Raw genomic sequence first — 24,721 nt, 5'->3', positions numbered from 1 at the left:
GTAGGATGAATCGGCTTAGAATGGGCACATGAAGAGGACAGAGCATAAAGCAGGAGGGGTTAATGACTTTTCCTTTTATAGAAGGAGGATCCAGGATGGCACCTCCTCTTCTCTAATGTCTCTTCTCTCCCTCAGGCTTCCCCTTCCTGAGTTACCACTACCGGTCCCCTCCAAAGCCTGAACAGCCATTCCGCCTCCATTCCCCCCCTGGGCTCCCCCTCCCCACTTCCTGACTCCCCATTTCCCTGGCCCAGCTCCCAGTAGCTTCCCCCAGGCTCTTGGCCCTGCTCCTACCCACTCCCAACTGCCCTAACCCCTCCTCCAGCCTCAAGTCAGCCAGCCCTCAGCACCCAGAAAGACTGGCTTTCTCAGGAACCCAGATGCACCAAGTGCCAATCCATCTGAGGGAATCCCCACCTGGCTCCCTTTTCTGCCCCCACCTTGTCCTGAGAACCCAATCGTTCCTGGAATATCTAGTAATCTTTTATTTCTCATTCCCCATGGGACAAGGAGAGGGTGGAGGCAGCATTGTGTACATAGAGAAATTAGAGTACTGAGAGAATCAGGAACCCAGTGCCTGGGGTGGGGAGAGCACCTGGGGAGGAAGAGGTAGTGTTAGGGAAAAGAAGCAAAATGATTCCCTTGATTCCGGAGTGCAGAGAAATCAGGAAAGAGGTCTTGGGGGTGGACTATGAAGGCAAGGAAGTAAGGCGTTCAGAAGTAGGGGTTTCTGCTCACCCCATGCTCTGGCCACTCCTTTCCCCAGGATATCCCCAGGAAGGAGAGTGCAGTCAGCGGTCCCTTTCCTTTCCCAGAGGCGATCACCTGCCCCAGCCCCCATTCCTCTAGTCATTCTCTGCCTTGTCACCTCCTGTCCCCCACATCATATCCACCAGAATACTTCCTTTTCCCCTCCCCTCCCGCTCAGGTCATTAATACCCGCCCTGGTGCCCATTGCTTCCTGTATCACCCACCCCCTTGTGCCTGCCAGACCCATGTCTTGACCCACCACATGCCCTGACCCTGCTCCTAAGTGGAGGGGGTTGGGGCTGCAGGAGTCAGACAAAGGATGGGAGACCAGAAGGGGCAGGGGCAAGAGGAGCTATCACCAGAGGACTCTTACTGCCCCTTTCCACCCCCCCCATCTGAGCTGAGGACAAAGGGGGTGACTAAGCAGCGAGAGACAAAAGGCCTCAGAATTGCAGCAGCAGTGTGTGTGGGGGTGTTGGCAGCAGGGAGAAGGCACAAAAGATGCAGTGTCCTAGGTAGCCCCCCAGGAGCTCTCACCCCAGTCCCAGCTCAAGCTGCCCCCCAGGGCCAAGCAGCACAGAGTCTATCCTGGACTTCTCTCAGGCTGGCTTAGGGCAAATAAGTGCAGTCCCCTGATCGCCCTCCCCCACCATCTCATTTACTGTGTTCCAAATACAGAGGGAGGGATGGCCCAGGGAAGGGGGGATGAGGGGTGCAGGGAGGCAGAGCCTCTGCCAGGCTCTGTGGGGGCTGCCCAGTCTACCCAGGTCCCGTCAGTTCCCACAGCCAGGGATATGGCCTCACCCTTTGGTACGGTTCCCATTAGGTCAACTCCCAGGCTAGAAGTCTGGCTTTCCCCTCTTTCCCTGCAGCTAAGAATTCCCCTCTGCCACTCTCCTGGTTTGTCTGCCCCACCCTGCTGCACTGCTGGTGGGCTGTGTCCCAGGGACCCTGTCTGGGGGAGATCTGGGGAAGGCTTCTTTCCAGGCTCAGAGTGGGAGGGCTGTGCAAACTCAAGGGGTGGCCCAGCTGGAGCTGGGCTTGGAGGCAGAGGGAGAGAATAGGAACTGGCTTCCAAGGCTGGAAAATTCTTTGTCTTCCATACAGAATTGGAATCAGACTCCTGGTGCTACCACATTTCTACGCCTTTGGCCAGGATTGAGACCTAGTCAGAAAGACTGGAGGGAAAAGAGACTGACCTAGGATAGAATTGGGGTGTGAGGCATTTCTAAGGGCACTTCCTGGATCTGTATTTCCGTAGGCTGTGGAAGCTTGGCGGGTATCAGGGTCACCCACAGGGGACCTCTCCTCATCTGGGGCGAGGTGGCCCCTACACACCCGGTCAGCCAGCTCTAATGCTGGTGGCCTTGGCGTCCTACTCTCTTTTTCGTTTTGGTTTGGCGGGAGCTTTCAGACCCGCCCAGCCCCACTTGGGCCTTTTTCCTTAACCCATTAAGCCATCTGGAAATTAGCTTTCCCTGCTCCCAATCTTTTGGGTTCGGGGAGGTAACTGGCAAAGCCTGGAGCTACCCTAGAAGAGCAGGCCTCGGACACAACCGCAGAGCGGGGCTATGACGGGAGGCGGCAGGCGGGGGTGGGGGTTGGGGGGGCCCGCGCGCGTGCGCGCGCCGGGTCGGGCGCCGAGCCTTCTCTAAGGTACGCGCAGGCGGGCTCGGCGGCAGGGCGCGGGGCGTCGCTGCCCGAGCTGGAGCGTCTCTGGCTCGCACTTAGCAAAGCCGGTCAGCAGCGGTGCGAAGAACCGCCTTCGGCCACCAGTATTTAAGCGAAAGTGACGCCGCAGCGCAGAACCCGGATGTTGTCCTGTTCGCGGTCGGCGACCCTGCCAGCTTCCAAGAGGGCGGCTGCATTGTGCCAATAGGCGAGAAGCCCACAAGGAGGCGCGCAGGAGGCACTTCCGCCCGATTCTCCTTCCCGCAGTCTGAAGCGAGTAAGATGGCGGCGCTGCGGGCTCTGTGCAGCCTTCGGGGCGTCGCGGCCCAGGGGCTGCGGCCCGGGGCTGGGGGCCGACTGCCGATTCAGCCCAGCAGGTGAGACCTAGGGCAGCCCTCGACGCGCTGTCCCCGAGGCTAGGGTTTCTCGAGTCTGGGGGCTCCACGGGCCTTTTGACCCCCTAGGAAAGAGTGACCCAGACCTGTGACCCCTCGCCCAGGCCGGCTGTCTCGAGCTCCAGGATGCAGTGGCGCCCGCTCTGGCCGAGGGAGCAAAGAGGGTCTTGAGCTCGTTCTGCCAGGGGTGAAATCAGTTAGGAGGAGACCCTGCTCCTCAATGTTAGTGATAGTGTCACCTTGCCCTTATGCCCTGCTGCTTCTCCCAAGCCCCGAACCCCATCACGGTTGGGGTGCGACTGGCGAAAAGTGTCCTTAGACTCTGTAGGGGAAGAGGAAAGCACCCCTGATGCTCTGGTGGGACTTGAGCTGAGCCAGGGAGCCGGCATGACCCCCACACCCCCACCCCGTTTCTTTTCTTAGTCTTCGGTTGACGTTGAATAAACACCTTTCTCGCATTCATGTTCACCACATGGAAATATGAATAAGAGGAGAATTTGAAGGAGCTAGGATTCCCAACCTTGCACGCCCGGGGATGATGGGTGAAGAGGTTCCAGGAATAAGTTAGTAGGAATGGAACCTCTAGAGTTCCAGCTTGTTCTGCCAAAGCTACACTAACTCTGTGTCACTGACTTGGCATGAAGAATCCAAGACGCCCTTCCCTGGGCCCACCTGAGAGTGAATGGGAACAGGGGAACGGAGAACTGTTCAGGCCCTTTATCCAGGATCTTTAACTCCCCAGAGGTGCTCGGCAATGGCAGCCAGATGTGGAATGGGCAGAGCAGTTTGGGGGAGCTGTCATGTACCCCACCAAGGAAACGGCCCACTGGAAGCCTCCACCTTGGAATGGTGAGTGCCCACAGCTGCTGTCCCAACTCACACCCATCCTGCCGCAAGCTGATGTGTAAGTGCTCTTGAGCTCTCTGTCTTAGGCAAGTTTCAGCCCCCACCCTTTTTGCTTCTTTCACCGTGCAATTCAACAAACATAATAATAGTGATACTAGCAAGTATTTGTCAAGTACCGAAGGAAAGGAATAACATTTGGGAGAAAATAAAAAGTAGGTCCCAGCCAACCCTCGAAGATCCCTACTAAATTTATATCTTTAACTTCAGCTTTTTCCAGAGGTTCAGTATATTTCCATCTCCTTCGCTAGACAAGGTGATTTTCCCACTGGCACCTAAATGAAACCTTCCTAAATACAGAACATTTTTTTCCCCATCGAAACTAGCTCTTCCTTGTGACTTTTTGATTTTGATCAGTGGCGCCCCTATTCTCCTGTTCTCTCAGGATCGAAACTTTTTAGTCATCTTTGGCTCTTCTCTCATTGCCCTCCATATCTATGTCGAGTAAGTCACCAAATCGTGCAGATTCTTTCATAGGGTTTCATGTCTGGTCATTTCTCCTTTTGTTTTTCCGATTCATTTTGTATTAGACCTTTATGATTTCAGGAGTCTTTTCATTGGGTTCATGCTATTGATCTAGTCCCGCCCCAGCTATCCTTTACAGTGTCACCACCTTCCTCTTCCCCAAACATCATTTTACCATGTCATTCATTCTCTTGCTCAAAAACCTCCAAAGGCATTTCCAGTTACCTTTCAAAAACTTACAAGTGCTTACCGTGTGCTCAGTGTTTTTGTATGCATTATTTCACTTAGTCCTTACAAAACCCTGTGAGAGTGATACTAGTATTCTCTCAATTTTGAGGAAATTATGGTGCAGGGAGATTAAAACTTGATCAAGGACACACAGGAAGATTTGTACTTGGTCTGTCTGACTCCAAAGCCCAGGGTGAAGAATTTTGGTTGAAATGGTAGGCTCTGGTTTCAAATCTCAACTCTTCATTTACCAGTGAATAAAGTACCTACTTTATAGCATTATTGTAAGGGTTAAATGAGATAATAATAACACTGTAAACCACTTAGGGTAGTGACTGGCATGTAGTGAGTCCTCCATAAGAGCTGTTATTAATGCTACTGATAATTGAACCGCTACTCACTACTGCCTGCCTACACTAATCTTCTGCCTCTTGGCAGATAAGAGTTCCACAGATGTTTGCTTCCTTGTTTCTAAGATTTGACCCGTGTTGATTGCATAGCCTGGGATGCCTCTTCTTTTCTCTACCTATCTGAATCGTTCCCTGTGTTTAAGAACCAGCTCAGATCCTACCTCTGTGAAGTCTTCACAGTGTTCTTTCCTTCCTTTATTATTATTATTATTATTATTTTTGCTGGGGAAGATTTGCCCTGAGCTAACATCTGTTGCCAATCTTCCTCTCTCTGTCTCTTTTTTTTTCCCCTCCCCAAAGTCCTGGTACATAGTTTTATGTTCTCGTTGTAAGTCCTGGTTCTTCTATGTGAGCTGCTGCCACAGCATGGCTACTAAGAGATGAGTGGTATGGTTCTGTGCCCGGGAACCAAACCTGGGAGTGTGCCAAACTTTAACCCCTAGACCATCAGGGCTAGCTCTCTTTCCTTTCTTTAAATACTTAACGGTAAGCCACTTACTCCCTAACTTAGAAATTTGACCTGTGTTACTAGTTTCTCACATGTACTTATTTCCCAAATTAAATTGAAAGCTTCTTGAGGGTAAAAACTGTCATTTGGTAGTAGTAAGAATTAAGTATATGTTTCATGATTGGTTGGCCATTCATCAAATACATTTGGAGGGCAGTGTATCGTAATGGTTAAGAGTGTGGACCCTGGAGCTGAACGGGCTGGTTAAATCCTGGCTCTGCCACTAACTCTGTGAGAAGTTATTTATCCTTTCTGACCTCAGTTTCGCCAATAAAATGGGGAATGATAATAGTACCTACTACTCTTATGGTTGTTGTGAGAATTAAATTAATTAAAATAAGTAAGTGCTTGGAATAGTGCCTGGCACATAATAAGAACTATGTAGTGTTATCTATTATTTTTTTTGTTTTGAAAAGGTATTCTGAGAGACATGAAAGAGTGAGGTTCATGGTCCGCCTCATCAGAAAGCTTGGCTCTCCCTTCCCTTTTTCCCATTTAATGGTCTTCCTGGTTATGTTGGAGATTAGGAAATTAACAGGGTGTGGAATGGTGAGCTGGAAGGTCTATAGGGAGAGGCTAACAACCCCTTGCTGTCTCTTGGGGGTTCTTAAGGGAATTACCATTTGGATCTGAACTATTTCCCACTTCTCAGATGTGGACCCTCCAAAGGACACAATGGTGTCGAACCTGACCTTGAACTTTGGGCCCCAGCACCCAGCAGCTCATGGAGTCCTGCGACTAGTGATGGAATTGAGTGGGGAGATGGTGCGGAAGTGTGACCCTCACATCGGGCTGCTGCACCGAGGCACTGAGAAGCTCATTGAATACAAGACCTATCTGCAGGTGTGGGGGGTGAACAGGGGCTGTTAACAGGACCTGGGGATGCTTTAGCTTGGGACTTTGCTAGTTTGCTGCCACCAAAACTCCAGAGGAGGAAGGTGTTGAGGGGAGTAGCCCATTGAGGTTATTAGGACAGTCTTGGTTGGGAGGATGGAGGGATGTGGCAGGGGATGCTTGACTTGGATCATCTGGATTTGGTTTGTCCAGCAGAAATGCTTAGAGTTGGAGCTACATGCCCAGCTTTTCTCTGGCTGACTTTTGGCTGGCCCCGTCACCCTTACTCTAGTGCCTCAGTTTCCCTGCTGTAGTGTCATACTAGTACGTCAAAGCTGGCGTCCCTAGGGGTCAGGGAAAGAGGAGAGAGACGTCAGCTCCCGAGGATTAACAGCTGACTCTTGTATCTTCCAGCTGCCTAGTTTGTTTTCGAAATACTCAGTGAGTCAGAGTGACCGGGAGGGAGTTTGTGACAGAGTTTGCCATTTTTAAGAGAACTCTATGACCCTAGTGATGAGGGTCAGATTTGAAGGAATTGGATCTAGGTTAGGAATCCGACGTTTTTTTCTTACTGTCATGAAGAAAGGTCTTGATAACAGAGGATGATGCAGTTAGGATTTAGAACCAGCTGACTAGAATGTGATTCCCACAGAGAGTCCAGGTTTCTGGTCCCAGGGTCCATGGAGTTAACCCCAGTAGCATTATCCCACGTCACACTGACATCAGGAGAAGAACTGGCTGTCCCAAGGAAGGATGTCTTAGCTCCTCCTCCTTCCTGTAAACTGAAGCTGGTTCGGCACACAACTAGGACTTAGCTTTTCTTGGTATTCTGGGGGAAGAACCTTTTCTACCCAACCATTCCTTCCAGAAACAAATCCCATCCTTCTTGGTGCTCTGTTTTCCTTGAATCCCTCACTCGCAGATACTCCGAAGACTAATTAACCTTTCTCCTTCGGTATCTCAGAAGCACTCCTCTTTAACAGAGGCGTCGCTTGGACCAGAGGTCTCTTGACAGTGGTGTACTGGAGCCAACTCATACTGGCTTATAAGAACAGATTGTTAATTTTCAGGAATTTTGTGAGTCAGTTGTTAAACACGGCCATTATTAAAAATTAAGTGATACTAGCTTACGATTTTATACATATTAAAAACGAAAGTAAGAAGCACTCAAAACTTATCACTTCCTTATTTTACTACATTTTACTATGTTATGCTCTTGAGATATTTACTTTTATTGTATCTGTACGGTGGAAATGCTATATAATGGTGTGCTACTCTGCCCAGGGCTGTGTTCAGTTATGTAATGTTGGTCACTTAAAATTGCCTCTGGTAGGAGTCTTTTCACCATGGAAATTGGCAAACACAGCCTCTTCAGAGAGCCAGTTTTTAAACATTTAACAGCATCCACTGGATATTGGGATGCTTCATCCTGCTTTGCTAGGGTTCCTGAGACTGGGAAGGCTTGTGCAGCACTGACCTGTGATGCCCACTGAGAGCAATCCTTCTGGCAGCCAGACGGAGGGTTCCTGGGCCTGTTAGATGTGACCCAGATTCCTCCCTCTTCACAGGCCCTCCCATACTTTGACCGGCTAGACTATGTGTCCATGATGTGTAACGAACAGGCCTATTCACTGGCTGTGGAGAAGTTGCTCAACATCCAGCCTCCACCCCGGGCACAGTGGATCCGAGGTATGCCCCATCGCCTTCTTCCTGCGGCCCCCTGTGAGGACAGCACAGTGCCCCCACCACCCTCCCACTCTCCATCTTAGGAGCACTGAACCCAAGCTTAGAATGCAGACCCCAGGCTCTGCCCAGAACTGCTCTGTCAGCTCGGATCCTTGGCTCCTGTATCCTATATCATAGGATCCTCCTATGTCTTCACCCCTCTACAGTGCTGTTTGGAGAAATCACACGGCTTTTGAACCACATCATGGCTGTGACCACACATGCCCTGGACATTGGGGCCATGACCCCTTTCTTCTGGATGTTTGAAGAAAGGGAGAAGGTAAGAGAAGGAAGGAAGGATAGTAATAGGGAAGGAGATACAGGAAGTAGAGAAGATATGAAGGAGACGAGATTAAAAAGAGAGAGAATATTTAGGAGGAGAATATATATTTAACCTGGGTTATATTCTTTTTTTTAAATAAGGAACTTTTTTTTTTTAAAGATTTTATTTTTTTCCTTTTTCTCCCCAAAGCCCCCCAGTACATAGTTGTGTATTCTTCGTTGTGGGTCCTTCTAGTTGTGGCATGTGGGACGCTGCCTCAGCGTGATCTGATGAGCAGTGCCATGTCCGCGCCCAGGATTTGAACCGACGAAACACTGGCCTGCCTGCAGTGGAGCGCGTGAACTTAACCACTCAGCCACGGGGCCAGCCCCTAACCTGGGTTATATTCTTAAGGAACTCTGTGTCATGAGGGGTTGGTTGGGCACGAGGGGACAGGGCAGTGGACCACCATGTTGTTGGACTCAGGGGCCCAGGACTTTGTCACTAATTCCCAGTGTGTCCTATCAAGATGTTTGAATTCTACGAGCGAGTATCTGGGGCGCGGATGCATGCTGCTTACATCCGGCCGGGAGGTGTGCACCAGGTGAGCAGGCTCCCATGCCTCCCTCAACTTCCAGTCCATGCCTGTATCCTCTGTGGCCACTGGAGGGCAGTGCTGGCTGATGGAAACACTAACCTTGTAGCCCTGGGGCTGGGAGGCTGAGCTGGCCTCCTTAGTGGAGGCTCTGCTATACTCACTGTCATCCTCCTTTTGGCTTCTAGGACCTACCCCTTGGGCTTATGGATGACATTTATGAGTTTTCTAAGAACTTCTCTCTTCGAATTGATGAGTTGGAGGAGGTAAGATAAGAGCCAGTGGGAAAAATCCCTCTTTTCCCCTCCAGAAGGGCTTGAGGGGTTTTAGTCCCCAGTTATAAAGAAATACAGAAGTGTTGGAAGGGTATTATGAAGATATTCACACACCAGTTTTCTTGATCAACAGATGCTGACCAACAATAGGATCTGGCGAAATCGGACAGTCGACATTGGGGTTGTAACAGCAGAAGATGCACTTAACTATGGTTTTAGGTAGGAGGAATGACTTCTCTCCTTAGGAATGGGGGAGACCCAGCCTGACATCTTGGCTTCAAGAATGTGTGGCACCTTCCTTGCCATGTTCTGAGTTTGTATCCCATGTCTGGAGTGTGGGGGAGGGAAAGAGGAGACCAAGAAAGAGAGCGTGCCTACTTCCCTGGTTTGTGGAAAGTGACTCTTGTTCCCATTATACTCTTCAGTGGGGTGATGCTCCGGGGCTCAGGCATCCAGTGGGACCTGCGGAAGACCCAGCCCTATGATGTTTATGACCAGGTGGAGTTTGACGTCCCTATTGGCTCTCGAGGGGACTGCTATGATAGGTAAGGCCCAAACCCTTTATTAGGTCATTGTGCAGCTAGTTTCTCCCGTCTAATTTTTCTCTTGGCTACTTTCTTTCCCATACTTCCCAATATTTATTGGAGCTCTTGGGTGTGGTAAACTAGGCTGCTTTTCAAAGCATTTTGACGCATGAGACACCTTATTTTACCCTTATGTTATCCTTATGTCTTAGATAGAACTAGTTTGGGCTGTATTTTCTAGCTGAGAAAGCTGAGGCATAAAAGTTTGACATTAGCCTGGGATTATTCTGTCAGTAGTGCTTGAGACTAGAATCCTCCTGACCCAGTGCTCTTTCCACTAGATTCTAAGTTTCACATTCCATTCTTGTTTACTGACCCTGAATAAGATTTGCTGCTGTTTTCTTTTTTGCATTGATTTGACTCTCACCCATTCTGTATTCCAAAAAGTATTTAAGAGAGTAATTAAAGAGGGAAATACTACAGGACATGGCCTGAGAAAATTAGGAGAAGATTTGGGGAAAGACCCAAAACTAGAATCAGAAGACTAGGTTTTATATGGGTGGCCAAGCCAAGCAGAGATGCTGTTCTAGGAGAAAAGAATGAGGAAAGTTACCTAGTACTTTCCAGGTTGGCCAAGGGCATCCCTCCTGCCTCACATCTGATTCTCTGACTGCTCTGCTCTTGTTCTGAATCTGTCCACCCACTTCAGGTACCTTTGTCGGGTGGAGGAGATGCGCCAGTCTGTTCGAATCATCTCACAGTGTCTAAACAGGATGCCTCCTGGGGAGATCAAAGTTGATGATGCCAAAGTGTCTCCACCGAAGCGAGCAGAGATGAAGGTTGGCTACAGGGAGAGGGAAAAGAGGTCTTGGAAAGGGGCCAGCAATTGGGGAGAAGCATCCTTGGGTTAAATCCTACTTTTTAGTTTTCCATTTTCAAAGAATCCACTGTATAAGATTCTTAACCTCCCAAAGCCTCCTCTCTCATTCTGATCTCTGCTCACTGACTTACATGTGGGCTTTGAGTCTCCCTAAGGGTAGAGATTATTTCCTGTGGTGTGGGAAGGCCTGCGAGACAGTTTGGATCTGGCTTGTTGTTGCTCCCGTTTTTCTCTCTCCAGACTTCTATGGAGTCACTGATTCATCACTTTAAGTTGTATACTGAGGGCTACCAAGTTCCTCCGGGGGCCACATACACTGCCATTGAGGCTCCTAAGGTGAGGAAAGGAGGGAAGAAAAAGACAGTATGTGGAGTGGGTGACTGGAGATAGATGTTCAAGTAAATGCTTGTTTGTCAGTGATGGAGAGGACATGAGGGTGAATAGAGAGGTTTTGTTGGCAGAGAAAAACGTTCTTCCCGTTAATGGAGGCAGCCAACCTTTTTCCTTGGACAGGGAGAGTTTGGGGTGTACCTGGTGTCTGATGGCAGCAGCCGCCCTTATCGATGCAAGATCAAGGCTCCTGGTTTTGCCCACCTGGTAAGAACCAACCCCAATGACTCCTACTCCAATAAATGAATCTAATAATTATTGACCTTCGTTGAGATTTTTATGACGTTGCCTTCCTTCTCCGACCTTTTACCCCTTGCCTAACATTGTTGCTATCTCAATCTCTCCAGGCCGGTTTGGACAAGATGTCTAAGGGACACATGTTGGCAGATGTCGTTGCCATCATAGGTACAAGGCCTATTGTGTAGTAGAGAGGTCCTAGACAAAGGGTTTGGGACCCTAATTGGGAACAGAAGCTGAACACTTCCCATTCAGCATATGCTGTGGGCATGGACTCAGATCCTCAGTCTTGTGGGCACAGTATTGCGTTCTGGATCCTTGCTAACTCCACTTTTCTTCTCCTCCTCTTGACCTAGGTACTCAAGATATTGTGTTTGGAGAAGTAGATCGGTGAGCAGGGGAAAGCATTTGATTTCCCTGCCTGTCAGCTTCCTCTGTGGGGCCTGTCCATCATTGGAAATGGAACTGTGTGTGGGTGTGTACACGTAGGATACAGGAGCACTGAGCTGTCAGGCTTTCTGTGCATGTATTAGAAAAGGAGAAATTATAATAAATTAGCCGCCTTCTGGCCCCTATGCCCAAACTTCTGGTATGTCTTTTTCAGTTTCATCTTGATGGGAAACTTGAGTGTTCTTTGACCCTCCACTTCTCTGTTAGACTGAGTTCTTAGCAATTTTTCCTGTTCATCTCCACCCCCTTCTCTGACTCTTGTCCTTTCCACTTCTCCATTCCCCATTTCCTCTTTTCCTCTTAGTTCCCCCTGCCCAAACCTTGCTATCTACACAAACTGGTAAACTCAAATCAAAACGGGGGGTAAAGTTCCGGGAGGTGGGGGGTGGGGGGGTGGGTAGGAGGGAGAAGGGCTATCGTGGGGTCTTAGGGAATCTCGAGGGGCAGTTTATCACATGAGTGATAACATATGATACAGGGCTGGAGTATCCCAAGCACGGGAGTCCCTGCTTTCTGTGGGAGCAGGGCCTTGGTCACTGAAGGACTCAGGCGTAAGAACCCAGATCTAGCTCCCTTAGTTGGCCCTTCCGGAGCCGCCCGGCCTCTAGTGCAGGAAGGGGAAGGGGCCAAAGCTGGGGAAGGCGTGGCAGGAAGGGGGGAACTCTGTGGTCAGGGAGCCGCTCGCCGAGCACAGCTGCGCAGTGCCAGCAGAGCCTCCGATCCCCGGCTCCCGGCCCCTCAGCCCCCTGGCCAGGATGATTCCAGCAGTGGTCTTGCTCTTACTCCTTTTGGTTGAACAAGCAGGTGAGAGGGTTTGGTGAGGGACAGTGAGCTGGGCACCAGGGTGGGAATCAAGGGGATGTGTCCGAGGGCCGAGGCGCAAAAGACAGAGGAATGCCGGCGGTGGGCTCATGGGCACAGAGACCCTGAGGCTGGTCCTATCCAGTCCCTGTCAGGGCACAAGAGTCATAGTTCCCTCCTTTCTTGTCCCTTAACTTTTTTGGGGTTGATATACACATAAGGCTTCCCTTTGGCAGGGGAGGAGAGTGGTTGTATGACTTGAAAAGCTGGTCTGGGGAAAAGCTCCATTTCTCATGATCATCATTTCCTGTGGGGTGCCTTTAGTCTTGTCCACTGGGAGCTGACCTCTAGCTAGTTAAATAATATTTATAATGCCCTCTTTAGGAAGGCAGGGGCTTGTCCTTGTGCTTGGGAGTGAGGCAAGGATAGTCACGATGAACAGACGTGATTGCTGCTTCTGTGGGCCATCACTAACACACCATTCTGTCAACAGCTGATACGGGGGTGGGCAACATGAAATGCCCCATTCTAGAGACCTGAGTTTCAGCTGAGAAATAGAGGCAGAAATGGGAAGGTCTCAACAGCTGTAAGGCTCCGGTACTCTATTTACGAACTCTCACTTGGTCTCTGGGTTGTCTAATACTGGGAAGGGGTTTGCGTATGTGTTTCGAAGAGGGATAGTTGCAGCTGGGTGTTGGGGAGGAAGGGTTAGTGAAACCCAAGGAAACTGGGGAAAGTGAAAGAGATGGGGGGCAGCCCTGTGGCCGAGTGGTTAAGTTCGTGGGCTCTGCTTCAGCAGCCGGGGGTTCGCCGGTTTGGATCCTGGGCACCGACATGACACCGCTCATGAAGCCCTGCTGAGGCAGCGTCCCACATCCCACATGCCATAACTAGAAGGACCCACAACTAAAAAATACACAGCTGTGTACCTGGGGGCTTTGGGGAGAAAAAAGGAGAAATAAAATCTTAAAAAAAAAAGAGAGAGATGGACTGAGGGGATCCACCAGGCCAGCTGTGACAGTGGAGGGAAGGACTTAGTGAGCTGCCAGCCTGCTGCCATGAGATGAGGAGGGAGCAGGGGCTCTGAGGCGTAAAGGAAAGGCACCAGCTTTGAAAGCAGAAAACCCCTATTTGAGTTCCAGCTCTTGTTACTTCACTCTGTGGCCCTGAATGAGTTACTTAGCTTTTCCCGGCCTTGGTTTCGTCATCTGTAAAATGGCGGCGATGTTTCCCTCACAGGGTAGTTTTGAGATTTATGCAATATTGTATGTGAAAGAGTGTCACAGAATAAAAAGTACTCTACAGCTATCCGTCACATGCCCATGAGCCCTGATAGGGGCCTGGAGCAGATAAGGGCTGGAGCTCAGACCCTATTTGATTTTTTCAATTGCGTAAAACTTCCTCTCTCTCTGGCCCAGAGTGAGTAACAGGGCAGAGGACCCGGAGACGGAATCCACAGAGCTTGTGTTCGTTCCCTTGAGCCCAGGCTGGGACACTCGCCCAGCATGTGTGCAGAGCCATTGGTATCCGTAAGGCCTGGAAAGTAGACACCTTTTTGCACATTTACGTGTCTTATGGTGGGACAGAAAGCAATGTGAGGCTAGGAGGTGACCAATAATAGAGTAATTGTCTTCCCTCCTTTCCCCAGCTCACATCCTTCCTGTCCAGCCCTCAGCCACAGGTCACAGGACTTAGCAGAGACACTCCCTGTGGTTTCTTCACTGAAATTTGTCACTGCCTCCCCTCACCCTACCCCTCTGAGCTGAGGTTTTGGTCTTAGCCCAGTGAACTCAGATGGGTCCCTTGAGGGCTGTAAAGTGCTCAGTGGTGCCTGAGCAACCCACAGTGCAAAAGGGAGAGCGTTGGGAGCTGAGAGGGAAGTCCTCAACCCTTAGTACATGTCAGCTCCATCGCAACAGGACCCTTCACACTTCCCGTCCTACCCCTACCCTAGGGTGAGAGAGAAGAGGGAAAGGTGAGAGAAATGGGAATCCAGAGAGGAAGATACAGTTTTCTCCTCTGGAAGGCTCCCCTCCAGGCCCTGTGCTATCTCCCGGAGCCCTTTCCCTTCTCTCCTCTGAGCACCAGATCTTCCCTGATGCCTCTGACCCCACGGGCACTCTCTATCCCCTCAGCGGCCCTGGGAGAGCCTCAGCTTTGCTATATTCTGGATGCCATCCTGTTCTTGTATGGTATTGTCCTCACCCTGCTCTACTGTCGACTCAAGGTAAGGCTGGGGCGGGCTAGGGTGGAGGCTGGAAGGAGAAATGGGAGGGTGGTGGCAGCATGGCTTCAAGAAGAGGGAACAGAAGAGATTTCCCCAGTTTTAAGGGGAGAGAGATGGGCCACTAACTTCACCTTACTAATTACCTCTCCCCTACTCCAGATCCAGGTGCGAAAGGCAGCTATAGCCAGCTATGAGGTATGGACCCTCCCTCACCCGGGTGTCAACAATTTTGCAGATTCTTAGTCCTTCTGGGGCTTTAGCCTTGGGGTCTGTGGCCTCTGGGAGGGCATGAGTCTCAGGTGCTGATCTAGTAAGCTTCAAAGGAAGCTTCCTCCCTCCCACCCTCCCCCTCCTCACCCTACCCACCCTGTCACCTAGCCAAGTCACAAGTAAAATTTTCAGCAGGTGACAGGAAGAGTCAATGAGTGACAATGAGTACGTGAGAGAGTTGTATGTTTTGTGTATATGTGTGTCTGTAGCCATGTGGACAAATGTGCATTCATGCCCCAGAGTATCCCTGTGAGCACCCTCTAGCCCAAGGGGCCTAGCCACCCCCGGGGCCAGATACCTCCCTGGGTGGAGGGGAAGATGCTGAGGGGCCCTGAAGGAGGTGTGGGTCTCTAATGCCTTGCCCTTTTTGCCTCCGCAGAAATCAGATGCCGTTTACACGGTGAGTGATCCTGCCTCCCCCACCTACCACCCGCAGTCACAGGAAGTTAGTAGAAGAGGGTGGGATTTTGAGTGACCTTCAGAAGGGGTAGGGTCTGTGGGGGTGGGGAGTGGGAGTCCTGTGATGGACTCAAGCTCCTGACTATCCTTTGACATCCACCCCAGGGCTTGAGTACCCGGACCCAGGAGACTTATGAGACTCTGAAGCATGAGAAACCACCACAGTAACTTTCAAACAGATGCCCTTGGTCACATCCTTCTTCTGCTCCGGTTCTCCTTTCAGCCCTCATGGTTGGCATCACACATGTCTCCCTGCCATTAATGCCAGCTGACCCTACCCCTGTAATGATGCTATGCCCCCCATTAACGGACATCAGTGGTTCCTCTTCCCTGTCAAACACCTATGCTCAGATGCTATTCATTAATGTTTATATTCTAGTCTCACCCCTACACCCCACCCTTTTCCTTTTCCCCATCCCCAACTCACAGTAAACAATGGAAAGAGAGTACCACCAATAAAACTGCCACAGACTGGACTCTATTCTTTCATTCATTTATCGTATATTTATTCAGCCTCCACTAGGCACTAGGCTGGATACTGAAGATACTGTTTCGAGTACAGCAAACTCTGTTCTTGAACTTGCAGAGCTCACAGTCTAGTAGACTTCAGGGCTATTTTGCTCAATTGAGGGATGAATGCTCACTGTGGCTGGGGGAAGGATGAGACCCTTGACCCTCAGATTCTCTAGCCTGGAGTTGGAGCAGGGAATAATGTGTTGGGCATCTAGGCACATTCAGAGACATTCAAACCTCAGAAATGACTTCTGCACCCAATTTGGCCTTCTGTGTCTGGCAACTGCACCAAGGTTGGGTTGTGGGGAAGCCTGGCTGTCTAGCCCCAAAGAGTCACTAATCTGGATCAGAGTGGGCTTCAGGGAGCAGCGAGGGGACAGCTCACAATGGACGTGCACATAGGCATTAGCAAAGCTGAAAAGCCAAACGTGCAGAAGGGATGGTGTGACAAAGGCTTGTGTGACGCTCCTAAGGGCTGGTTTTATGGGAACAATGAATTTTCAGTGGGTTCTGGGGCAAGAGGGACCTTAGAGGGCCAGGTAGGGGTTGGAGGTGGGAAGGCAAAGGGGAACAAGTCAGGTTCAGATGGGAGGTCGGCTCCTCCAAGCACATGGGTGGGTGGCTAAGGAATCCCTCTTGTCAGTGCCTGTCCTGTTTCCAGCTCTGCCAGGAGGCAGGATTCCCTGGAAGTATTTGAATCCCATCAGATGCTGCCGGTCCCACCTTTCACCCAGCAGCCCTGTCCGAATGGGTCGAGAATCCCCAGGCTTACCCCTGACAACGCTGCGTACTGGGCAATACTTTGCCCTGCATGGTGACTTAACACTCTTCAGTGTTTTTCCCAGTTCACTGTACCATTTGATCTGCTCGTTAACCCTGTGAGGAAATTCAGGCTTTCTCAAGTTAATTGACCTGTCCAAGTTCATCTTGCAAGTGACAGACTGAGATCTCTTTGTCCCCACACATTCTGCCACATGAGAAAAAAACAGATACTGGGAAAAAAAGGGGAGGAAAGTAATTGTGAGTGGTGAGGGTCTTGAAGGCCAGACTGAAGAGACTGATCAATATACAGAAGAAATTGGAGCCATCTCTGGTGTTTGAAGAAAATATCTCATATCTCAGATGAGATATGAGCAATGAGTCAGGGTAGGAAAGTAACTGTTTTAAAGGTAAAGTGGGAATAAAGTTTTATTGGAAAATGCCTCATTTTCCCTTGCCCTACATTTTGGGATTGTGAGTCTCCTGCATCAACCCAGCCTGATTTCTCTTCTCTTTTGATTTAATCCAGGTATCACAGCTCCCAAAGTTTCTCTAGTCCCACGTGTCCACCAAGCTGGAGACCTGTCAGGCCCTTACCTGGCTATCATGTCTACTAATTCCAGACACTAAGATGGCCACGAGGCCAGTTCTATGAATAGCACCCAGATAATAGTGGGGGAGAAGCTTGGAATGGGTATTCCCCAGGCAGGGGGTCTAGGTGAGAGGTTTTCAGTGGAAGCATTTTTGGGGAGAAGAGTGAATCCATGTCTTTTATTGTCAGATGGGGGGAAGCACAGTGTTCCCCCGGCTCAGAAGGGAAGGGAGGGTCTTAAATGACACTTCTGGGTTCATTTTTTGGAAGCTTTCTCCTCTTCATAGAATAATCAAGAGGAAATTCTAACGGGTGCCCTTATTTCCTGTGACCTCCAGGAGTCTAGGCACTCAGTTCATGAATCTTTCATGCCTTTCACGGTTCCATGTCCAATGCAAAGGCTCTTTAGCCTCCACTGCAGAGTGGTTCCCAGGCCTGCAGGAGATTCTCTGGATTTGGAGAGGAATTGCAGGCACCTCCACCCTGTCGTTTCCATCATTTGTCTCTTCAACCCTATCTCCACCCCTTCACACCAAAACCCCTCTCCTATTAGACACAGATTTCTCTTTGTCCTCCCTCCTACTCCTCCCCCACTAGCCCAACTTCTCCCAATCTCCAAACACACCAGGCTCACAACTTGACTTCTTCAAAATTTATTGTAGAAAACAAGGAGCGGGTAGGGAGAGGGGCTCTAGGCCTGGCCAGTGGCTGTTCTAGGGGTCTGCTGGGGATGGAAGACAATGGTCTGGACACCTCACTTGGTGGCAGGCTGTGTTTTGAGTTCTATGAAATGGCTGAAGAAGTTAAGCAGATCATTTCCAATCTTCTTGACCAAGGGTGTCAGCTGCTCCTGTGTCTTCTCAAAGTAAGCCCTGGATATGTGAGGGATTAGAGGTCAGTGTGAGAGATCCTAGGCACTGGCAGGGTTTTGGTGGTGGAAAGCGAGATCCAAGTCCCCAAACTCTAGTGCCTGCTCCATCCTGGCATGGCAAAGCTCCTAGGAGGAGAGGCAAGCCCTCCACTGGGCAGAGGAACAGACTCTAGAAAGAATCTCAAAGCCCAGTTCCTGCTGTCCCTTTGTGTCCAAGAGGTCGGTGGGATCTGTGGGGTGATGAAGGAATTTTTCTCTCCAATTTAAACCTCATCCTCCCTAAACCTCACCCCCAAGCTCAGTCTTCTGTGGAATCTCCCATCTTCCCTTCTTTCTCTCTACAGCCCCCTGTCCCTGACCCGCTTCCTTTGAGACTTACTTGGCCTGAGCCTGGAGCTCTGGGGCCTTGGCCTTCTCCACCAGGTCCTTGCCATAGTCGGTCACGGTCTGGAGGTACCGAGAGGCCAGGTTCTGCAGACATGACTCTTCCGCCTGTCTCCGAACCAAAGCACCTGCACACACACAGAAACATACACACACACAAGGCTTTGCAGCTGGGTCCCCAGCAATGAGTCCTGGCCTCCTGCCATACCTCTGCCAGTACCCAGCCAGAGCTCTCAGCCCCCTCCCCAAACAGGTATCCAGCTCCAGGTCTTTGGGGGGCTTTCTGGGCTTTAGAGAAGGAAGGATCTTCCTTTTGATCCCCTTTGTCGCCAGACCCGGGCACGGGAGCATAGACAGATGAGTAGCTAGGACCCCCAGCACCTTCTCTCCCCTGGGACCCCTCTCCATGTCACACCCACCTTCAAGGCTGCAGATGGTGAGGAATAGCACAGTCACTGCAAGCAGCTTCATGGTGGTAATGGTGGGGAAGGTGGCCTGGGAACAGTTGGGGAGGGGGAGAACACTGAAGCTAAATGGGCTTCAGCCCCTCCCCAGGGACCCCTACCTAGGTTCCCACTCCAACTTGCTTCCCTCCCTTCCCACAATTAAAACCTGGTCTTCTTCGAATGCTGCCCACACCTCTTACTCCCTTATCCTACCTTCTCAGCGTTTCTGTCTTTGCTGTCTGCACCTGGCCTGGCTGGGGAGGCAGGGGCTATATACCAGTCTGCTTCCCTACTCCCCTGTCAGGTGATAAGGACTGTGGAGGGGCCAGGTGGGGCAGAGGCCATGTTGGAGTAAACACGTTAGAGAAGTGGGGGAGGAGAGGACAAGCATGCAGGGTACTTGTGACGGGTGGGAGGCAGGGAGGGCTTCATGCAGGCCAAGGAGGGATATTTCAGGCCTACTTGAGACTCATTCTTTTGGGGTCCGGGGCTAGCAGTCCTTGGATTTGACTGCTGCAGGAAGCAGGATTCCTAGTTTTTCTCTGGAAAACTCTGATGTATCAAGCCCTCAGCCCTTGGTATCTTTGTCCCATTATGGGTATATTTCATCTCTGCAACCCTACCCCCTTCACTGCAACTTGGCAGAGAGGTATTGGGGAACAGAAGAAAGGAGAAAGGAGTTGAAATCAGGGGCAGGGACGATGGGGATGAGGGTTGAGAGAACAAGGATCAGGGTCAGAGGACAGGATTGATTGACTTTGTCCCTTTTTGAGTTAATATGTAATGAGATGGCAGAGAAAACATGAGAGCCCAGAATGATCCTCCTGAGTACTGATCAATCAGTACACCCTACCCCCAATAAAACAAATTTGGAAAGCAGCCTCTGCCCTCCCCTTTCCAATTGGAGTGCTCTGGCAGAAGAAGAGGTGAATGAGAGGCTTCCACCAGGAACAAAGGTTGAAGGTCCCAGGTGATTAAATCGCCTTATCAGTTCTAGGTGGTGGTCAGCCAATATGAGCTAGCAGAGACCATAGCATCCCTCTGACCAAGGCCCCAGCCCTGATTGTGAGGGAGGGCAGAGGTACATTCCCCAGGCCCAAGCGTGTGTGTGAAATCAGCTAAATAGATATCAGAAGTATTTGTATCTTCACTCTTTTGCCATCAAAGTGTATATAGAACATTCCTGAGAGATGGGGGTGGAGATGTGAGGGCTAGTGAGGGAGATGACCAGAGCCCAAGAAATCTTATTCCAACTTGACTTATTCCCCTGTGGAGCGCTTAGTACTTGAAGGGCACTGTTTCGACTTGTTTCCCGCTCTGGAGTGGAGCACATTTGGGGGCGGGAGTCCATATTCCTGGATTTCATTTGGCAACTCTGCCTGGGGAATGAGGGAAGGAAGGATTAAGAGGCAGAGGGCAGATGTTTCAGTGAATAGTTGTGCTAGAACTTAGGCTGCAGCGCCCGCTCCTCTACCCTAGACTCTCACACCCATTCCCATTCCACCAAAAGGACAAGAGGGCTAACTTTGAGAGGTGTAGACCTCTAGGAGGGAGGCGTGGGTCCATGTCCTAGGGAGAGCTGTACTCGTGAGTAGTACTCGTTTGGAAGTGTACTGTGTGCTGTGGTGTACGGTGGAGGGCTGTGAGAAGTTCTCAGGGGTTCGTGGCGGGGGAGGGGAGGGGAGTGCGGCGGTGGAGGTGCGGGAAGGGAGTTGGGGAGAGATTGGGGGAGGGAGAGCCTAGGAACGACATGAACCAGGGTTCGAAAGAAGTCTTCACAGTCGTTTCCTCTGCCACTCTGCGCAAAAAGCAAGTCTCCAGGCTATATGGTGGATAGAGCCTCAGTGGCCCAAGCACCAAGATGCTCCCTCTAGTGTCTTGTATGCTCACAGGTTTTTCCTGACCTTGGAGAGGCCGGCGATCTAAGGCCATCTACTACAGTAAAGCTAAGGAGCTTCCAATCAAGTCCCGCCTGCCTCTGCAGTGCCGGGGTTAGAGCTCTGTGGACGTAAGGTCTGCCGCTAGTTTGCTTCCTCCTCTTCCATTGGCCCCTGGGAGATGGAGGCAGCTTTTTTTTTACCGATTGGGCGGGGCCCAATCAAGGGAGGGTCGGGTCTTTGATATCTTTTTTTGCCCGGTTCCAAGATGGCGTTAATGACCACGCTGGGAATTCAGCGTGAAGCTGCAGTTCTGCCATTACTCAAGATGGCTGCCCCCATCAAGATGACCGGGGTGTGCTGGGGGGAAAGCGGTAGCATGATGGTTTGAGACGGTAAGGGCTACTGCTCCATTGCAAGCCTCAGCTAGGGGCCCAGGAATGAAGTGCAGAAAGATTAGGAAGCTGAGTGAGGTCTGTGGTGGGAGCTAGGATTAGAGAGTGGGGGAGGGAACAGGGGTGACAGGTGGGGGTGAAGGATTAACGATGGGATGGGAGTGTGACTGGCGTTCACTCTCCCCATCGGTGCCCTCTTCCCCGACTCTTCCTGTTCCAGGTCTAGCGTCGGACAATGTGGAAGTTTCTGGGACTGGGGAGCCGGATGATGGGGGGTGGGGCCCGTGGGGGATAGCGGGAGCAATAGCGTCCTTTCCCAGGCTAACCCCGGCCCATCCCCTGTCTTCTGTACTGAAATGGGGAACACGTTGGGCCTGGCACCGATGGGGGCTTTGCCCCGCCGGAGTCCGCGTCGAGAGGAACCTCTGCCCAACCCTGGGAGCTTCGATGAGCTGCACCGGCTATGCAAAGGTGAGAACTTGGCATTTGAGCCTCTCAAGTTGAAGAGGCAGAGGAGGGGAGGGTCTTGAACGCTGGGTGTCTAGTGATGGGAGTAGGAAAGGGGAGATCACAGTCCGGGCATCCAGCCTCAGGGAGGATCAGGTGCCAGAATGAAGTGGAGCATTTCAATACAGGACTTGAAAGGAGGTCAGTTCCTCCAAAGCGCTTTCTATGGGATTGAAAGGGGAGACTATTTCTTGGGGGTAGGGGTTCCTTGTCTGTGCTTATTCCTTCCCTTCCCCTCCCCTCCACCCCCTTCAGATGTATTCCCAGCACAGATGGAGGGAGTGAAGCTCGTTGTCAACAAGGTTCTGAGCAGCCATTTCCAGGTGCTCCCACTTCTCTGGCCCCTCCTTACTATTCCTCCCTGCCTGTCCCTGGATCCTCTTCTCCTTAGCCAGGCTATATGGGACAAGTGAGGGAGGATGAAGGGCTCTCTTTAATTCCCTTGCCTGTGGGACTTGTTGCTTTTAATCTGTATATGTTTGAACATTTGGGATTCTTAAAAGGCCTTCTGGATGGGGAGAAGATGAAGGGTGGGATGGGGGGTTGAAATGGAGCAGGAATGCTCTCTCCTCCATTGACTTCTCTTTCTTCAGGTGGCTCACACCGTGCACATGAGTGCTCTGGGCTTGCCCGGCTACCACCTCCATGCAGCCTATGCTGGGGACTGGCAACTTAGCCCCACGGAGGTGAGGGCTTCACATACCTGGGTCATCTCCCTAAGAGCTCACCTGGGACACAGGTCCAGAGGAGGAGAAAAATGTGTGTGTTATGGGGAAGAATGGGCAGGACACCTGCTTCTCTGTGTTTCGTCTGAATGGGAGAGGGTGGGGAAACATTTCTGTGTGATCAGTAGGAGTTTGTCTTTGTGGCTCCACTAGGGGGCGCTGGATACTGTTAAAGAAATCCTGTATTTGGATTTAGGCTGAGTGGTGCCGCCCAGCTCGGTCTTACTGTCTACGCTCTTCAACAGGTGTTCCCCACAGTGGTAGGGGATATGGACAGCAGCGGCAGCCTCAACGCCCAGGTCCTGCTCCTCTTGGCAGAGCGACTGCGAGCCAAGGCTGTCTTCCAGGTGACCCATGGCTCCTGCCTTCATCCTCTAAAGCATTTCCTCTTTCTCCTCCATGAGTGCCCTGCTCTGGGGACTCCAGGGAGACAAGCAGAGGCAATAGTGATGATAAAAAGGAAGGGAGATCTTACTTCTTGCTCTCCCTACCCAGACGCAGCAGGCCAAGTTCCTGACTTGGCAGTTTGATGGCGAGTATCGGGGAGATGACTACACAGCCACTCTGACCCTAGGAAATCCTGACCTGATTGGGGAATCAGGTGAGGAATCGGGACAGGGTTCTTTTTATCTTGGCTGCACACTTGCTAATGTTGCCTATGCCTCTTTGTTGTCTGTACAGTTCAGGGATTAGAAAAAACTTGGGCCGGCTGGGGTGGGGGCTTCTTGAGGTGAAGGAGATGGCTTGGGTATTGTTTCCGTGACTGACTCCATGTTTCCCCACTCCCCTACAGTGATCATGGTCGCTCACTTCCTGCAGAGCCTCACTCATCGGCTGGTGCTAGGAGGAGAGCTAGTTTATCACCGGCGGCCAGGCGAAGAGGGGGCCATCTTGACCCTGGCTGGGAAGTACTCTGGTATGGGGTGAGGAGGAATAGTGATGGAGAGGGGAAATTCTGGACTTGGCTGGGTTCTTAGCCTGTGTCCTACTACAATAATGCTCCTTTTCTCCCGTACTTTGGTCTTTACAGCTGTACACTGGGTAGCTACGTTGAATGTGGGATCAGGTGGGGCCCATGCAAGTTATTACCACAGGGCAAATGAACAGGTGAGACTACTGCCACCCCACAAGTCAGTCATGAACTTTTGCCTCCCCTCAGGCCTCCACAGGCCCTGCTATTCTTCCTATCCATACTACGCATACGTTCCTTGCATGCCTTCACTCTGCTGATTCCCTGTCAGGACTCCTGTAGTCTTTGCTGAGACAGATCCCTCTCCCATCCTTGCCCATGCTTCTCAGGTTCAGGTTGGAGTGGAGTTTGAGGCGAACACAAGGCTACAAGACACAACCTTCTCCTTTGGTTACCACCTGACTCTGCCCCAGGCCAACATGGTGTTTAGAGGTGAGGGTTATTGAGATGACAGTCAGGTACTGAGGGATTGGGAGGGACGGAAGGGGGGAAGCTCCGCCTACTTCTGCTGACCCCTTTCTCCAAGCCCTGTTAAGTAACCTAATCTCTATTTTCTTCCCCAACAGGCTTGGTGGATAGTAACTGGTGTGTGGGTGCTGTGCTGGAGAAGAAGATGCCCCCGCTGCCCGTCACTCTAGCCCTCGGAGCCTTCCTCAACCACTGGCGTAACAGATTCCATTGTGGCTTCAGCATCACTGTGGGCTGAGGTTGTCCCAGAGTCAGCCACCACAGCAGTGGAATCTCTGAGTCAGGTGCCCTAGGGCCAGAGACTAGGCCTCTTTCCAGAGCCCACCTTGCTGGGTCACCTCTAGGTCCCAGGAGCAGAGTGGGGGACAGGACCATGCCCTCCTCAGAACTGGAGCTGTCACAGGGGCAGCTGATGAGGCAATGGTTTGAGGCTCCCACCTCTGCCACCAGCCTGGTATCATCTTCCCATGCTCTTGTGGCTCTAAAGACTAAAGGAGAAGGATTAAGGGGTATGTCTGGGTGAATTGTCTCTCCTCACTCCCCCCTTCTTCATTCTCCCTATGGATTAAAGCTCCTAGCCTCTTCCTCTTCAGAGCAGAAAATTCGGCATGGGATTACCTCCCCATTTTGTTTTCCATCCCAGAGACTCCCAAGACTGGGAAAAAAGGGCTGAAGGGCTAAATCTTTGACCTCAGAAAGTGGGGCCCACCCATTCCCAGAAGGAGCTTCTTTACCTCTTAGCCCTGAGGCTTCCTCCTTCCCCATCTTCTGTGCTTCCAGAGAACAACTTTGTCCCCAAGGTCACCCTCTCTCCCCCGATGACTGCATGAAGAGGCAGTTATTACTTTAGTCTTTCATTGCAACCACTGGGCTTCCTTTCTACAAATCCCAACCTCTGGTCCCAGCATTTCCCCCTTTCCAGTCCAGTGTGTTCAGATGGGCTGGGGAAGGAGGT

The 24,721-nt window shown here is 51.0% G+C and overlaps 4 protein-coding genes across 7 annotated transcripts; 3 read left to right on the top strand and 1 right to left on the bottom strand.

The window, feature by feature from the left end:
* Positions 1-2,423: 2,423 nt before the first annotated feature.
* Positions 2,424-11,635, top strand: NDUFS2 (NADH:ubiquinone oxidoreductase core subunit S2). Its single transcript, XM_046683287.1, has 14 exons — positions 2,424-2,798; positions 3,559-3,665; positions 5,983-6,173; positions 7,733-7,853; positions 8,057-8,169; positions 8,681-8,755; positions 8,935-9,012; positions 9,155-9,240; positions 9,447-9,566; positions 10,255-10,384; positions 10,666-10,761; positions 10,939-11,022; positions 11,163-11,220; positions 11,409-11,635. Exons 1-14 carry the CDS (start codon positions 2,704-2,706, stop codon positions 11,444-11,446), a joined length of 1,392 nt encoding a protein of 463 aa, XP_046539243.1. The 5' UTR covers positions 2,424-2,703; the 3' UTR covers positions 11,447-11,635.
* Positions 11,636-12,148: 513 nt separating this feature from the next.
* Positions 12,149-15,735, top strand: FCER1G (Fc epsilon receptor Ig). The gene is made up of 5 exons (XM_046683288.1): positions 12,149-12,306; positions 14,439-14,530; positions 14,690-14,725; positions 15,180-15,200; positions 15,365-15,735. Exons 1-5 carry the CDS (start codon positions 12,258-12,260, stop codon positions 15,425-15,427), a joined length of 261 nt encoding a protein of 86 aa, XP_046539244.1. The 5' UTR covers positions 12,149-12,257; the 3' UTR covers positions 15,428-15,735.
* A 2,025-nt stretch (positions 15,736-17,760) lies between these two features.
* Positions 17,761-19,110, bottom strand: APOA2 (apolipoprotein A2). The gene is made up of 4 exons (XM_046683946.1): positions 19,038-19,110; positions 18,798-18,873; positions 18,374-18,506; positions 17,761-17,995 (listed from the first exon to the last, which is right to left on the bottom strand). Exons 2-4 carry the CDS (start codon positions 18,847-18,849, stop codon positions 17,878-17,880), a joined length of 303 nt encoding a protein of 100 aa, XP_046539902.1. The 5' UTR covers positions 18,850-18,873; positions 19,038-19,110; the 3' UTR covers positions 17,761-17,877.
* A 1,448-nt stretch (positions 19,111-20,558) lies between these two features.
* Positions 20,559-24,716, top strand: TOMM40L (translocase of outer mitochondrial membrane 40 like). Of its 4 annotated transcripts, none has more exons than XM_046684238.1 (10): positions 20,559-21,096; positions 21,417-21,567; positions 21,859-21,926; positions 22,197-22,289; positions 22,574-22,675; positions 22,824-22,929; positions 23,122-23,244; positions 23,359-23,435; positions 23,628-23,730; positions 23,865-24,716. In XM_046684238.1, exons 2-10 carry the CDS (start codon positions 21,453-21,455, stop codon positions 24,002-24,004), a joined length of 927 nt encoding a protein of 308 aa, XP_046540194.1. In that variant the 5' UTR covers positions 20,559-21,096; positions 21,417-21,452; the 3' UTR covers positions 24,005-24,716. The 4 variants fall into 4 exon arrangements, with proteins under 4 accessions (XP_046540194.1, XP_046540195.1, XP_046540193.1 ...); XM_046684237.1 differs by having other exon boundaries at positions 20,946-21,096; positions 21,317-21,567; positions 23,865-24,715; XM_046684239.1 differs by lacking the exon at positions 21,859-21,926 and having other exon boundaries at positions 20,560-21,096; positions 21,317-21,567; positions 23,865-24,715.
* The last annotated feature ends 5 nt before the right edge of the window (positions 24,717-24,721 follow it).

Source organism: Equus quagga, chromosome 13 (assembly GCF_021613505.1).
Source record: "Equus quagga isolate Etosha38 chromosome 13, UCLA_HA_Equagga_1.0, whole genome shotgun sequence".
Taxonomy (NCBI): Eukaryota; Metazoa; Chordata; class Mammalia; order Perissodactyla; family Equidae; genus Equus; species Equus quagga.
The sequence above is the reverse complement of the archived record's forward strand: the minus strand, read 5'-3'. Positions and strand labels throughout refer to the sequence as shown.